The sequence below is a fragment of the Corvus hawaiiensis genome, chromosome 8, assembly GCF_020740725.1.
Source record: "Corvus hawaiiensis isolate bCorHaw1 chromosome 8, bCorHaw1.pri.cur, whole genome shotgun sequence".
Taxonomy (NCBI): domain Eukaryota; kingdom Metazoa; phylum Chordata; class Aves; order Passeriformes; family Corvidae; genus Corvus; species Corvus hawaiiensis.
Genome location: NC_063220.1, coordinates 14,770,506 through 14,784,527, shown reverse-complemented (window position 1 = coordinate 14,784,527; position 14,022 = coordinate 14,770,506). Strand labels below are relative to the sequence as shown.

General features: G+C 54.0%; 1 protein-coding gene across 10 annotated transcripts in view; it reads left to right on the top strand.

Moving 5' to 3' along the window:
* The window catches only part of LOC125329334 (dynamin binding protein), a 34,029-nt gene extending 20,444 nt beyond the window's left edge, over positions 1–13,585 (top strand). For 7 of the 10 annotated variants that reach the window (XM_048311121.1, XM_048311120.1, XM_048311119.1 and 4 more), the window contains 13 exons: positions 5,075–5,262; positions 5,866–5,965; positions 6,476–6,623; positions 7,145–7,162; positions 7,832–8,031; positions 9,081–9,211; positions 9,443–9,547; positions 9,733–9,861; positions 10,314–10,646; positions 11,066–11,248; positions 11,324–11,522; positions 11,620–12,071; positions 12,351–13,585. In XM_048311121.1, coding sequence (XP_048167078.1) covers positions 5,075–5,262; positions 5,866–5,965; positions 6,476–6,623; positions 7,145–7,162; positions 7,832–8,031; positions 9,081–9,211; positions 9,443–9,547; positions 9,733–9,861; positions 10,314–10,646; positions 11,066–11,248; positions 11,324–11,522; positions 11,620–12,071; positions 12,351–12,536 — 2,372 coding nt within the window. In that variant the 3' untranslated portion in view covers positions 12,537–13,585. Of the gene's footprint in view, positions 1–893; positions 1,055–4,727; positions 4,834–5,074; positions 5,263–5,865; positions 5,966–6,475; positions 6,624–7,144; positions 7,163–7,831; positions 8,032–9,080; positions 9,212–9,442; positions 9,548–9,732; positions 9,862–10,313; positions 10,647–11,065; positions 11,249–11,323; positions 11,523–11,619; positions 12,072–12,350 lie in introns of those variants that run through there. The other 3 variants (XM_048311125.1, XM_048311126.1, XM_048311118.1) reach the window with 3 other exon arrangements.
* The last annotated feature ends 437 nt before the right edge of the window (positions 13,586–14,022 follow it).

Sequence of the window (14,022 nt, the reverse complement as noted above, 5' to 3'; positions counted from 1 at the left end):
ATTGTATAATTCTACCTTTTTGCCAGGGTTGCCAAAAATGTTGGATTGTGTCATTGTAGGTTTTCTTTTGTCCTGGATGGAAATAAAGGTCTATTATAAAGTAGTATTTTATTTCTTCATTTAAAAGATGAAAATTGAATTCTACCATCCATGGATTTTTCTTGATGTCTTTCTTTTCTCATTTTTCTGTGCTTCAGAGTTCCTGGTGTATCTATTATCTATTATCCACTTTCTATGCTCATTTATATATTTATATTTGCTGTCTTTATTGAAGCACAGATACAGGACAGATTTTTCATCAATACAGTTCTCTTCATGTTTTTTTCATGTCTATTTAAAACATCCTTTTAAAGAACTTTCAGCTTTCATTCTTTTTTCCATCAGTGTTTTTGCTCACACTTTCTGTTGATGCCCTGACTCAGCTTTAGCAGTTTAGCTCTTTTACACCATCATATTACTTCACTTTTTTCTGTGTCAAGGATTGGAATCATCCTCTGCTCACGCCCAATGCCATGGGGCTGTCTGGGCAACCAGAGGCTGTTTGGGGCAATGGTTGTGGTCTCACCACAGAGAGATATCATCAGAGACATATCCCCACCAAGCAGGCTCTGCATTAGACACGTTTGGGACACCAAGCCATTCCAGTGGCCCTGGAGAAGCATCCCTGTTCTGCCCCCGTTCAGCTCACTGGTGTGTTACCAATGTCTGGAGTAAGAGTTTTCGCCCCAGCCAGATCCTGCTCCTGGCAGCGAGTTTAGCCTTTCGCTCAGATTAATTATTCCCTGCCCTAGTTTCATCGCCTCCCCCTCATGGTCGGCAGTGGCTCCTCCCCTCCTGGCCTCCACATACTTCAAATATTTGCAGCTGGTTTGTTTTGTCCTGAGTCACTGCTTGCCTGTGCTGAGCTGTGGGCCCGGGGCCGGGCTTGCCTCGCGGCTGGGTGCAGCTCCTCCGGAGATTCCTGGGGTTGTCGCCGGCGCTGATGGGCGGCACGTCCCTCTCCAGGTTGCGTTAGCGCCCGCCGGGCTGCGCCGAGCCTGCGGGATGCTGCCAGGTGAGCCCTGAGCACGAGCATTTGGGGGGCGATGCAGACCTTTGGGAGAGCCCTGCAGCGTGGTGCACATACTTCCCATTGGATCTGGTCTTTGTGGGCCAACTCTGCTCCCAGAGCCGGGCAGGGAAAACCTGCATGTGTGCTCCCAGTAGGAGGGTGGGTAATAACAACTCAAAGGTTTCGTTAATTGGAAGAAAGCTGATGACGGTGGCATTTCTCAGACGAGCAGGATGAGCCGTGTGATTGCGACAGCAAATCGCAGCCTCCCCGTGAAGGGCAGAGGTGGGAGTGTGCTCCATCTTCACACCTCGTTGCCAGGGCTGGGTTACGAGCTGGTGTTGGATCTCTCGTGGGTCAGCAGGGGTACTAGCAAAGCTCAAAAGCAGGTGCTCCTGGGAGGCTGTCTCAGACCATCAAACCAAGAAGAAACAGGAGAACAAAATCTGAGTCTCTGAAAATTGTGATTGAGAACATTGTTTATGGAAATGTATTTCTGAATGCCTATTTGGCAACTGTGTCATGGGTAAAGATGAATTTGTCACTGGATTGGAATTTGGTGGCTTCATGAGAAATACGAGTCATATTCCTGCAGGCCGACAAAGCCCATTCAAGCTGTGGTGCATGTCTTAGCACCTTCAAAGTTGATGGGCATGATTAATCAAATTGAAAGGTAACATTTAAATTGAAAATCTGTGAAGTAAAATGGAGATCTTTTTCAAAAATACTTGCTGGATGACCAAAACCCACAGCTGTGAAATTGGTGGGTTTAGTTAACTGCTTAATAAGCCTCATTTAGGGAAAGCTGCTATTAGACATACAAGAATGTGTGACAAACAGGAAAAAATAAATTGATGACAATTAACAGAGATAGTATGAAATACAAAAAGTGAGAGTTTTTAAATGCATTAGAAACAAACACTAATACATATTGGTTAGATATAAGAGCCAAATATTAAAAATAAATTCTGTATTTGAATATTTTGAGCTGCAAGTGTTTGGAAAGAAGTAGGATACCTTTTGAGTTCATTGCTGAAGGAGGATGCTGGACTAGTCATAACAAGAAGAATCCTAAGAGACTTGACTGCAATGTAGCCTTGTTTTTGAAGGAATCTTGAAATTTCCAGGAAGAGCAAGAAGGCTGGAGGAGAATTAATTTGTATGAGTTTTCAAAATCATGCAAGTACTAGTACAGTGTAAGTGGGTAGAACTGGTTCCCCGCGTTGTGCCAGGTCAACCAAGCTGAGCTGATGACTACTGTGGGCTTAAAATCTGTGCAGGGAAGGTTTTAATTTCTCTTCCATAGGCAGGGATTTGAGACTTGCCGAAGAAGGGTGTCATGGAGCTGGCAATCTCACAAGTGTGGGTTGAATCCTTGCCACCACAGGGTACTTTCTGTAAGGGCCTAACCTAGATTTACTTGCCTGGGGTTTGCTTGCTGGAGCATGGGGAGCTGCTGCACTTGCCAACAGCACTGGGCATCCCCAGCTTTGTTTTGGGGAGCTGGAGCCAAACACATGGTGTGACTGCAATTTCGCTATGGCTAAGGCTGGGAGCACAGCAGGGTTGTTTGGTGGTGCAGTAAACTCCTGAGGTGTCCTGTACAAAACTTAATGTGGTGGCATTTTGCCTGGGGCTAAATATAAAATCCTGTTCTTTGACCAAAGCAAATGTAATCTTTTCCATTTGTCTTCCCAAATGCTGCTGCATGGGTCATTTCTGGCTGTGATTTTGGCTTGTCTTCATTTTCGAGATTCTTCCCAGCCCACCCCATGCAGTAGTATCATCTCACCCGCCCACCCCCTCTGGGTTTCACACACCTGTTTGCATTGCAAATTAACACCTTCCTGTTTCTTCCCAGTTGCCTTCCCACTTGAGCTTGCTCTCCTGCAAAACAAATGCCATGCCTTCTTTAAAATAACTTATTTGTTATTACTTCATTAACTCTGAGCCATAAAGACTTGCTGACTGTATTATCTTGGTGTTTAGTTGTCCCTCCTGTACATTTTTCTGCTCGTATCCTGTTCAGGCTCCAAGTGCTTCGTCGAGGGATATCCCTGTGGGTGTTTGTGGAGGACCTTGCACAGCAGGGCCCAGTCTGCTGCTGTGACTTTGCAGATGCTGTGGAAATGCAAAGAGCAAAACCAGTTAAACCCAGCATCTGCTCCCAGGCCCTCCTTGCTGCGTTAGAGTTGATAAAGTTGATCATCAGGGACTGCTGGAAAGCCAAGACAGGCTCTGATGGGGTTTGTCTTAAGGATAGTTGCCAGTAGGAATCAGTGAGGCCTTCTCTTCCCAATGATTGCCTACTAAATGTAGTGCTGGTTGTGTCACTGAGTCCTCCTCCATGGAGCTGGTCGTTTTGCCTCTCCCCAGGCTAGATTTCAAGGCAGGGCAGCAGAGATGCCAGCTTAGAGAGATGAGTATCTTCCTTCCCACATTGAGGGCATTTGAATGTTTCAGCTGGGTTTCCCATCTGTCGGGCTTGCAGTGGGAATGATTTTGAAGTTGTTCTTTCTGCGGAGAGGCACAGTGGTTCATCCTCAGCCCAGGTGGCTGTAAGAACTTGCTGTTTGGTGCTGATGCTCCTGGTTTCTGCCCCAGCTGCTCTGCAGTGGGAAGGGCCAAAAGGGCTGGCATGGTTTCAGATAATCATGGGCTGAATCAGTGTCTCAGCTTGGGTGTCTTCTTTCTCAGGTTGTTTCAGTGTGAAGACCCCGGCCTGGGAGAGCAGTGGGCAGGATGCTTAGGCTGAGGCAGCAATTTTCCCATGCCATGTTTCATGCTGCCGTGCTGGGTACTGCCATCACCCCACAGGGCACAGCTGGGCGCTGCCTGCAGCCTGCCCAGCACCTGGGCAGAAGCAGCTGGGAGCGTGGGGGTTTTCTTGGGGCCGTGCACAGTCGGTGCTGTGGTACCAGGATAAGTCCCAAGCCCTGCTGGGTGTCCCTGGGCTTAATCGATGCTGAGCCTCTGTTGCCTGAGGCTGTCACCGGAGAGGTCAGGGAGGTGGAGGTCTGGAAGTGCCTGTTCTGCAAAAACATTCCCAGAAATGTCTGAGCTGGGACATGCCTGCAAATCTAAAAAAATTTCCGCTGATGGAGGGCAGCTGGGGCTCCGTAGCAGACGGCGCATTTGTGGAATCGGCCATTGACATGAAATGGGGTACCCGAGGCAGGCTGGGCGCTGCAAGGGGCTCCGTGCTGCCCTGAAATGGGGGAGACCCGAGTGTTCCTGGCCTCAGAGGGGTGACCAGGGGGCGGTCGGGGAGGGGCGGTGGGAACACTGCGGCCGCGGTTTCGGTCCGAGGGCACAGCCTTTGAACGCAGGCAGGTGGGGCAGAGCGCGGCGGGGCCCAGGAATCTGCGGGGGGATAAAATGTCTCAATGGGAGCGGGAGGGGGCTGGGCCGGCCCGGGACCGCAGGTGGGACTGAAAACCAGGAGGAGAGGGGCCGCGGGAGTCTGGACGGGGCCGAGGAGGGCGGCCCGCAGCCCCGGGCCCTGCGGGCGGGGCGGCCCTGCCCGGCCCCGCTGGCCGGGATCCAGCTCCAGGCTTTGCCAGCGGCAGCACCATTGCGGTGCCCGGGGCCCTCCGCGGCCATTGAGATGGAAATGCCCCGCGGCTGCAGAACGGAGACCCCGCTCCCAGCCTGAGGGAGGGGTGGCCGCCATTGCCCGGCGGGGCAGCGGGGGCTTCCCTCCGTGTCCGTAGCCTCCCGGAGCCGCGGAGTTGGAGAGCGGCGTGGCCCCGGCCGGTATAGGGGCAGACCGTGTGGAGCAGGTTTGTTGCCCGGCGCGCCGGTGCCGGGGCTTCGCAGCGTTCCTGGTGCTGCGAGGGTGGGCTGTAGGAGCAGCCGGGTCTGCCTGCAGCCCTGGGGATGGCCGCTCTGGAAAGGCCCTTGGTCTCTCAGTAGTGCTGTTTCTCAGTCTCATGGGTTACATGTGTCGCAGTTCAGGTGCTATTTGGCTCCTGTCCTTGCAGCCTTGCTGGAGCATGATGATCTCGTTTATCTGTCTTGCAGAGATGACTCTCCTGTCCTCCCAGACACCATCCCTGGAGCCGTCCTCGGCCGCCACTGAGAGCGCAGAGCAGAGGATGCTGGAGAAGAGGGCCAAAGTTATTGAGGAACTGCTTCAGACAGAGCGGGACTATATCAGAGACCTGGAGATGTGCGTGGAGAGGATCATGGTGCCCCTGCAGCAGGCACAGGTAGGAGATGGGAAGGGAGGGAAAGCTGTGGTGCAGCACTGGTGAATTGGGGTGAGGATACTGAGTCCGTTTAGTTCTCTAAGGCGACAAAGCAGCACGGGAACCCATAAAGGAAATTTAAGCTATTCTGAGGGGAGGAGGGTGGTTCCCACAGCTCCATGCACTTGTTGCAATAGCCCATCTGCTGTGAGATGCTGAGCTCTCATCCTTGCTGGGAGCAAGAGACCTGGCAGCAAGTATCACAGACTGATTTTCTGGGGCAGGAAAAGTTTATCTTCATTTGGTTTATAGGTTAAATTCATGGACAGGAGAAATAAGATATGGAGTCTTGGCATGAGACAGATTTAGTGGGGAGAGAAAGAGAAAACCAGGTGAGCAGAGGCAGAATTGCTGGGAAAGAGAAGGACACATAAGGAGTGAGAGTTTCAGTGCACTGGGGGACAAGGAAATGCATACAGGAGTCACTGCGATGAAAGGAGGGTGCACCAGGTGCCTGCTGTGAAGCTGAGGACTGATGCAGGAGGGCAATGTGGCGGGGAGGGGGGCTGTTGGATCTGACTGGGACATGTCATGATCCAGGACATCTCTTTTCCCATTTACTAGATGCAGAACATAGACTTTGAGAGCCTTTTTGGAAACATCCACATGGTAATTAACTTCTCCAAGCAGCTGCTGTCCACCTTGGAGGCTTCAGATGCCATTGGTATGAATTCTGCTGTTACCTTTTCTCAGAAGGCTGGGATAGGCGTTGCTAGTGGCAGGACATAACAGTTTAAATGGTGGGAGAGGATCACTGGGACTGGGCTTTCTCCCTGCTGGTCCCCATTGCTACTCATCAGTCCAACAGCGAAGCCAAGGAGATCTGTGTTGCCCTAGGGGTCGCCATGCTGAGACACAGTGCCTGTGGCCATCCGTGGCCCTTTGCCCCAAAGTGCTGCCAGCTTGAGTTGTTCAGGCCTTGGGCTGCCTGTGCCTTTGCTCTGTGGCCCCAGTGTCCAATGTCTCCACTACTCCCCCTGGGAGACCTGGATTGATTGAGCTCCCCGTGCTGATGGGTGATGAGGAGGGGTCCTGCATGCTGTAGTAGCACTGTCTTCTTGAGCCGTGTGTGCGGAACAGGGACACTGGATGTCTTATCATGAGACACGCCAGTGTTTTTGGAGGCAGCTGGGGACCAGGAGACACTGAAGTCCTGCTTTGCTGCTGTCTGCAGGGCCAGTGTTCCTGACACAGCGTGCAGAGCTGGAGAGTGTCTACAGGGTGTATTGCCAGAACCATGATGAGGCCATTGCACTGCTGGAAACCTATGAGAAGGATGAGAAGATGCAGAAACTACTTCTGGACCTGCTGGATAGCCTCAGGTTTGAGTCTCTGGCTGTGGTAGCCACCCGGCTGGGATAGGGGGATCAGTTTCCAACATCCCTGCCCCTCTGTCAGCAGTGTTTGGACAGTTCAGGTGGTGACTGGAGAGGGTCTGACTGTGGCACTGCATAATTCACCAGGCTCTGGGTTCAAATGGCCCCCTGCCCCAATGCACAGGTTCTGGGAAACCTATAGACCCCCTTAAAATCTGCAGAGAAGCCACCAATGTATAGAGAAGGTGGCATGTCCTGGCCTGAGGGCTCCTGTTCCCCAAACCCTGACCCACCATGGCTGGTGAGAAAGGAGCTGCTTTGCCTGGCTCAGTGAGTGCCAGGGCTCCAGCTTGTGGAGGGAAACGTCCTGGCAGCCAGCAGTGCCGACAGCTGCTGTGGGAGAATGGGTCTGCCCACTGCCCTGGCAGCCTCACTGGCAGGGCACAGACACTGGCTGTGGGATTGCACACCTGCCACCCTATTAACCCTTGCTTTTCTTTGCTTTTTGGCACTCTGTGGGCCGGCAGGAGCCTGTACAGTGAGTGGTAAGTGCATCCTTCCTCTTAGTCCCTGCTTGTCTGTCCGTGTTGGTCTGGCCATTCCCTTGTAACTAACCTCCTGCCACAGGCTGGGTGCATGCTGGGGGGCCCTAACACTGCTTTGTGGAGGCACAGCTGGGAGGAGAGGGGTGTCTGTGGCATGACTGCAGCAGTGGCAGTGGGTAGGCTGCACAGGTAGGCAGCACAAGTGATGAGGCGAGGGGAGATCTTGGGCAGGAAACAGGATTTGGGAGCCCTCAGCCCCAAGGAGCCAGGAAAGCCTTGCAGTGACTGTAGTCCTGCAGTCAGTCTGTCCTGCACTGGGGGACAGATGTGGGCAGTTGTGTGGTGGAACAGCATCTGAAACAAGTGGCTCTCTGGCATGTGTGAGGCTGTGCCTATGTGGGATTTCATGGTGGGTCTGGTAATGGAGAGGATCCTGGCTGGGAAGGATCACCTGGTGCAAGTGAGGACCAGAAACCTGGGGTTGAACTGAGAGCACCAGGAGTTCAGGAGTGCAATGAGTTTGGGCATGAGGGCAGCATGACTTAGAGAGTACAGTGGACTTAGAGGCATTGTAGTTCTGGGTCTGGTTGGCACTGGTTTGAGGGGGCAGAGTTTGTGTGGCAGAGCTGGACTGACACCTGATACATCTCCTTTGTCCTGACTTTCCAGGGGTTGCACAAACTACATTAACCTGGGCTCCTTCCTCATCAAGCCCGTGCAGAGGGTGATGCGGTACCCACTGCTGCTGATGGAGCTGCTGAGTGCCACCCCTGAGGCTCACCCTGATAGGGCACCACTCACAGCTGCTGTCCTCGCAGTCAAAGAAATCAACGTCAACATCAACGAGTACAAGCGCCGGAAGGACCTGGGTGAGGAGCTGGGCAGAGACAGACAGGACTGGGTGTTCTGTGGTTGGTGTCTGCTGGCCACTGAGCCTTAGCTGGCAGCCATGGTCGCGGAGGAAATCTCACTGCTCAGGGAAGTTTGGCCTCATCACCTTTGTAACTGCCCTTCAAGTAGCTGCTAGTTGTGAGCAGATCCCCCTCTGCCTTCTCATGTCCAGCCTGCCTGGCTCCCCCAGCTCTCCTTGTGGGTTAGGAGCTGTGACTCTCCCACATCTCTTGTGGCCTTCAGGCACCAAAACTAGATGCAGTACCCAAGTGTAGCCTCCCTGGGACTGAACAGAGGGAGAAAATTACTCCCTTTGATACCTGCCGGCCACCCTCCCTGTTTTCTCTTGGAAGCCCCTGGTTCATGCAGATCTTACACTTTAGTCCTGCCTCATAGCCCCACTGAAGCTGAGGGGACAGAGGCTGCCTATAATGATTGCTTGCATTTGCTAAAGAAGCAATATAGAAGCATACCTTGCGTATGTCCAGTGATTGTTGTACACCATCTCCTATGTCATCTTATGCTGGCATTATGCATAATCCTGTGGAAGAGCTTGAATGGTTTGTCTGCAAACTAGGGCATCTCAAGAACCAAATAGGTGGCACAGTGCTGGATGGGATGGGAGGTTATGATACAATATTTTACAAGGGCGTGTAGTGATAGGACTGGATAAACTGAGAGAAAGTAGATTTAGATTAGATATAAGGAAAAAATTCTGTACACTGAGGGTGGTGAGGCACTGGATCAGGCTGCCTGTAGAAGTTGTGGATGAAAGTGTCCAAGACAAGGTTGGATGGGGCTTTGAGCAACTTGGTCTAGTAGATGTCCCTGCCCATGGCAGAGGGGTTAGAACTAGATGATTTTTAGGTCACTTCCAACCCAAGCCATTCTCTAATGATGTGTGGGATTCTTCAGACTGCAGAGGCTTGGGGAAGAGGAGAACTAACAAGTTGATTGTTGATGAGGCAGTGTAAGACATGGGTATTTGTGCTTACAAGGGTTTTGATTTCTGTATCAATCTGTTTAGTGCTAAAGTACAGAAAAGGGGATGAGGATAGCCTCATGGAGAAGATCTCCAAGCTCAACTTCCACTCTATCATCAAGAAATCCAACCGTGTGAGCAGCCACCTCAAGCATCTCACAGGCTTTGCACCCCAGGTACTGTGCATCAGGTGCACTTACACCCTGCAGTGCTTCTCCAGAGGTACCTGCTGTCCCCCCACACCCCTTCCCCCGTGCAGCTCTCACCCAGGCCAGGGAGGCAGAGTGAGCGTAGGGTCTGAACCACCCATCTCTGCTGTCCAGCTTGTGGGCAGGAGGGCCCCACACCTTGCACTCTGGGAGGTGCTGAGTCCTGCATCACCTCCCTTGAAACACTTTCTCTCACAGCTAAAGGATGAAGCCTTTGAAGAGACAGAGAAAAACTTCCGGATGCAGGAGCGTCTGATCAAGTCCTTCATCCGGGACCTTTCCCTCTACCTGCAGCATGTCCGGGTGAGTCTGGGTGTGATGCCCAGCCCGTGGGGCTCAGCATGCCCCTCCTATCTGCATGGTGTGTCCCTGCAGTGCCTCTGGCCACGGCTCCTGCCTCAGCCCTGCAGAGTGGTCTGGGCTGCCCTGGGAGCCCCTTCTGGGCAGCAAGGATGGCTCATCTGACTATGTCTCTCTCCCTGGTGCAGGAATCAGCTTGTATGAAGGCACTGGCAGCAGGGAGCATGTGGGACCTGTGCACAGAGAAGGGAAGTGGGGACTTGGACCAGTTCCAGAAAGTGAACCGTCTCATCAGCGACCAGCTCTTCTCCAGCTTTGTGAGTGAGGCTGTGCTCTCGTGTGCTGGGGATGCCCCTTGGGGCCCATGCTGGGGGTCTGCTGCAGATGGGCAGGCCCTGGGAGGCTGCAGGGAGGGTAACCTGGGAGAGCTGTGAGCATTCCTCCTTAGCTCTGCCCTCCTGAGAGCTTTGATGCCTGGGAGTTTATGAATGTGCCTGTTAGATACACATTTTTTCAGCCATACCTGAAATGCTACAGCTCTTTATGTGAGTGGTTCAGGTACTTCCCATAGAGTTACCCATGCTGGCACAGTTACGTAAGATTATAGAATAATTGCTGTTGGAAGGGACCTCTGGAGCTCCAGTGGGTGCCATCAGGAGACAATGACTATACCGTCCTGGGGAGGTTGTGTGCTGGAGAGTGAGCTGCTGGCATTCACAGTGGGAAAGAGCACCTTGTCTCACCTTCTCACTGCACCTCTGCCCCTCAGAAAGAGCGGACGGAGCGGCTGGTGAGCTCGCCCCTGAGCCAGCTGCTGAGCATGTTTGCGGGGCCCCACAAGCTGGTGCAGAAACGCTTCGACAAACTCCTCGACTTCCACAACTGCACCGAGCGAGCGGAGAAGCTGAAGGACAAGCGAACGCTGGAGGAGCTGCAGTCAGCCCGCAACAACTACGAGGCCCTCAATGCGCAGCTGCTGGACGAGCTGCCCAAGTTCCTGCGCTTCGCCAAGGAGCTGTTTGCCAGCTGCGTGCGGGGCTATGCCGAGGCACACTGCGACTTCGTGCGCCTGGCCCTGGAGGAGCTCAGACCCCTGCTGTCGGTGGGTTCCCGCAGTGCAGGCAGCGCCCTGGGCTCAGAGCAGCACTGATCCCTGCAGGGTTTATCCCTGAGCATCACTGGGACCTGTCACATCGTGAAGGAAGCTGCTACTGCGGTTTCAGGCCACAAGTGACTTGTGGAGGGCTCCTGTGGGATGCTCGGGTCAGGCATTGCAGGGTTATGATGCAATTGTGTGTAGAAGGCTCTTGGAGCAGTGGCAGAAGAGCATTGTCCTGGGAGAATCTCGGGTCATGAGTTTGAGGACCACTTAGAGCTGAGTCCAGACAGGACTGCAGACCTGGGTCTTACACAAATCACAGGCAGGACTCAGACCCCTGCCGTGGTCTGCTCTGTAGCTCTTGGCTGCTTCTCCCAGCAGCTGTCACCTAACCAGGATCCCCAACTTTGCTCTGGTTCCAGTTGCTGAAGGTGTCTGGCAGGGAGGGGAACCTGATTGCCATCTTCCAGGATGAGCACAGTCGAGTCCTCCAGCAGCTCCAGGCCTTCACCTTCTTCCCAGAGTCCCAGGCGGCTCCCAAGAAGACTTTTGAAAGGAAGAGCATGGAACGGCAGTCTGCCCGGCGGCAGCCCCTTGTCGGCCTGGTGAGTGCCCTCTGCCCGGTGTCAGGGCTTGCAGAGCCCAGGACAGCCACTCACACCTGCCTTGTTCCTCTGCAGCCAACCTACCTCCTGCAGTCAGACGACATCCGAGCCACCCTCCTGGCCCGCTATCCCCCAGAGAGCCTCTTCCAGGCTGACCGCAATTTCAATGCTGCCCAAGACCTGGATGTCTCCCTGTTGGAAGGAGACATTGTGGGCGTCATCAAGAAGAAGGACCCCATGGGCAGCCAGAATCGCTGGCTCATAGACAATGGGGGTAGGTGGCTGTTCCCTGCCCTTGGTGCCTGCTGTGAGTCCCCTCCTCTGGTCTCCCTGTGCCCCAGTCTGAGCTCCCTTCCTCTCCCTCTCTGCAGTGACGAAGGGCTTCGTGTACAGCTCCTTTCTGAAGCCCTACAACCCCCGCCGCAGCCAGTCAGACATCTCCGTGGGCAGCCACTCTTCCAACGAGTCGGAGCACGGCAGCTGCTCTCCCCAAAGCAACGCCACCCTGACCTTCAGCCCCAGTGGGGCGGCTGTCACCTTCACTCAGAAACCCCTCCAGGACTCTGCCTCACCAGCAGATGTGTACCAGTCCCCACAGCCCCCACTGGAGGTGGACTCCCCCTCTCTGCCCCAGCTTGGCTCTGGTGACAGGACAGCCCCACTGGCTGGGACAGTGACGTCTCAGCGCCGCTACAGCCGCCTTGAGCCGGGCTGCAGCCCCAGCTCTCGCAACAGGCACCCCACCAAAGCACATCTCAGGCCCACACCCTCGATGGAGGACAGAGACTCTGGGCTGGAGAACAGCGAGTCAGAGGGCAACCAGGTGAGTCTTCAGCCACCCTCATGGGGCTGGGGATGCCAAGGGCTAACTGCTTAGTTTGGCTGGGGACTGAATCATCCTCCTCCCCGGCAGTGACAGGAAAGATGTAGGAGGTGGAGTATGAGACAGAACTAGGCTGCAAATGGGAGTGGGCAGAGGCCAGGATGGGGCCAGGGCTGTCACTGTTTGGGAAGAAGGACAAAAGCCCACACATCCTATGCAGTGTCAGAATGAGGCTGTGTGGTGTGACTATCCAACTGATGCTCTCCCCTTGTCTGGCAGGTCTACTACGCTCTCTACACCTTCAAAGGCCGAAACACCAACGAGCTGAGTGTGTCAGCTAACCAGAGACTGAGGATCCTGCAGTTTGAGGACATCACAGGCAATCAGGAGTGGTGGCTGGCCGAGGCCCATGGGAAGCAGGGCTATGTGCCCTCAAGTTACATCCGGAAGACAGAGTACACGTGAGACAGCAGACAGAGCCTGCACCCCATGCCTTGTTCCTGCTGAGACTGCTAGGGGCCTGGGGGAGGCTGGGCAGCCCTGCAGCCCCCACTGCTCACCCTGAGGCTATGCCTCTTACAGCTGTGCAGTGCTTCTGGGCCCCAAGACACTGTCTGCCATTACCCCTTCAGGGGAGGGAAGAAGGGTGGGCTGGCCGGGTAGGCAGGAGCAGGCAGCTTCTATGAGGGCAGGGGTGAGTTCACCCCTGAGGTGTGTTTGACATCCTGTGTCCAGCCAGGAGCAGGGGAGCAAAGCTTAGGGCTGGGGCCTGCCCAGGAGGGTAAGGCTTGACTAAGGCTGAGGAGCTGCTGTGGATTTAAATTGTGGAAGGCTATTGCTGAGTTTTTGGAGGTTGTCTTTAGTCAAGTAGTACTAAAAGCAGCTCAGACCCTGTGAATGTGCTCCCTGTGCAGCAGGAGCCTAGTCTCACCTGTCTCTGCAGGACTGGGGGTGGGACATTTACACATTGCCTGGGGAAGCAGCTCTGAGGGTTGCTGGGAGTAGTTGAGCTCCAGGCCTGGGATGGGTATGGCCTCTGAAACCCTCACAACAAAGCCCGCAGCAGGTGCCTTCTCCCAGGGGCTTGGCCTTTCCAAGATCTGCTGATGCCAGCAGCCATCAGGTTCTCATCTTTCAGGTGAGCCAGAAGCCCAGAACACCATACCTTTGTCAGCAAGGCAAGGTATTAGTTGTGCCCAGGACCCATCTATGCACTGGCATGCCCCACCTGGCTGCTCTGGGCTGGGGCAGGGCAGAAGCTATCCTTCAGCCTGTTTCTTGGGGTGTCTGACCAGAATTGCCTCACCTGTGCTTTCCTGCACAGCATGGGAGAGGGTGCTGACATTCTGGAATGGCAGGACCATCCCTGGGAAGGGTGTGTGGTGCCTTTTGCTGGGTTGGTGTGTGATACGGCTGCTGCCATGTCCTGAAGGGAAGAAGTTCCCTTCATGGGGTAATGTTTGTATCCTCTGTACTGCTGCTCTGTAAATAAAGATTTACCCTTGTGTATAGAAGGTGCCTTTGCAAGTATTGGGAGAGCTGGGAGGAGTGTCTGGCAAGTGCGGGGAGCAAAGACCACAGACTGCATCCAGAACCTACAGGGCCAGGAAAAACATTTCCCTTTCGGTGGGGTCCAGCATTCTGCTGCCTTGGTGTTTGTGCCAGCTGCAGCTCAGGCATGAGGAAACCCTCAGAGGAACCTTCTTTATTAAGATGAAGTGGTTGCACTGCCCTCTTCCCCCAGCTGGGAGAAGCCCCTCAGCTGGGGCTGCAGGGCAGTAGGGGCTTGGTGGGGGTGAGTGTTTGCCCTGCTCTAAGTGGGCACCTGCTCTCTGCATGCCAACAGCTGAGGTCAGGCCCAAGAACAAGTCAAGGGTTTGTCAACAGTAACCACCATACTTTGTGTGTGCCTGGCTGTAGCACAGAGGTGTGCTGGTTGCTCTCTAGCTTG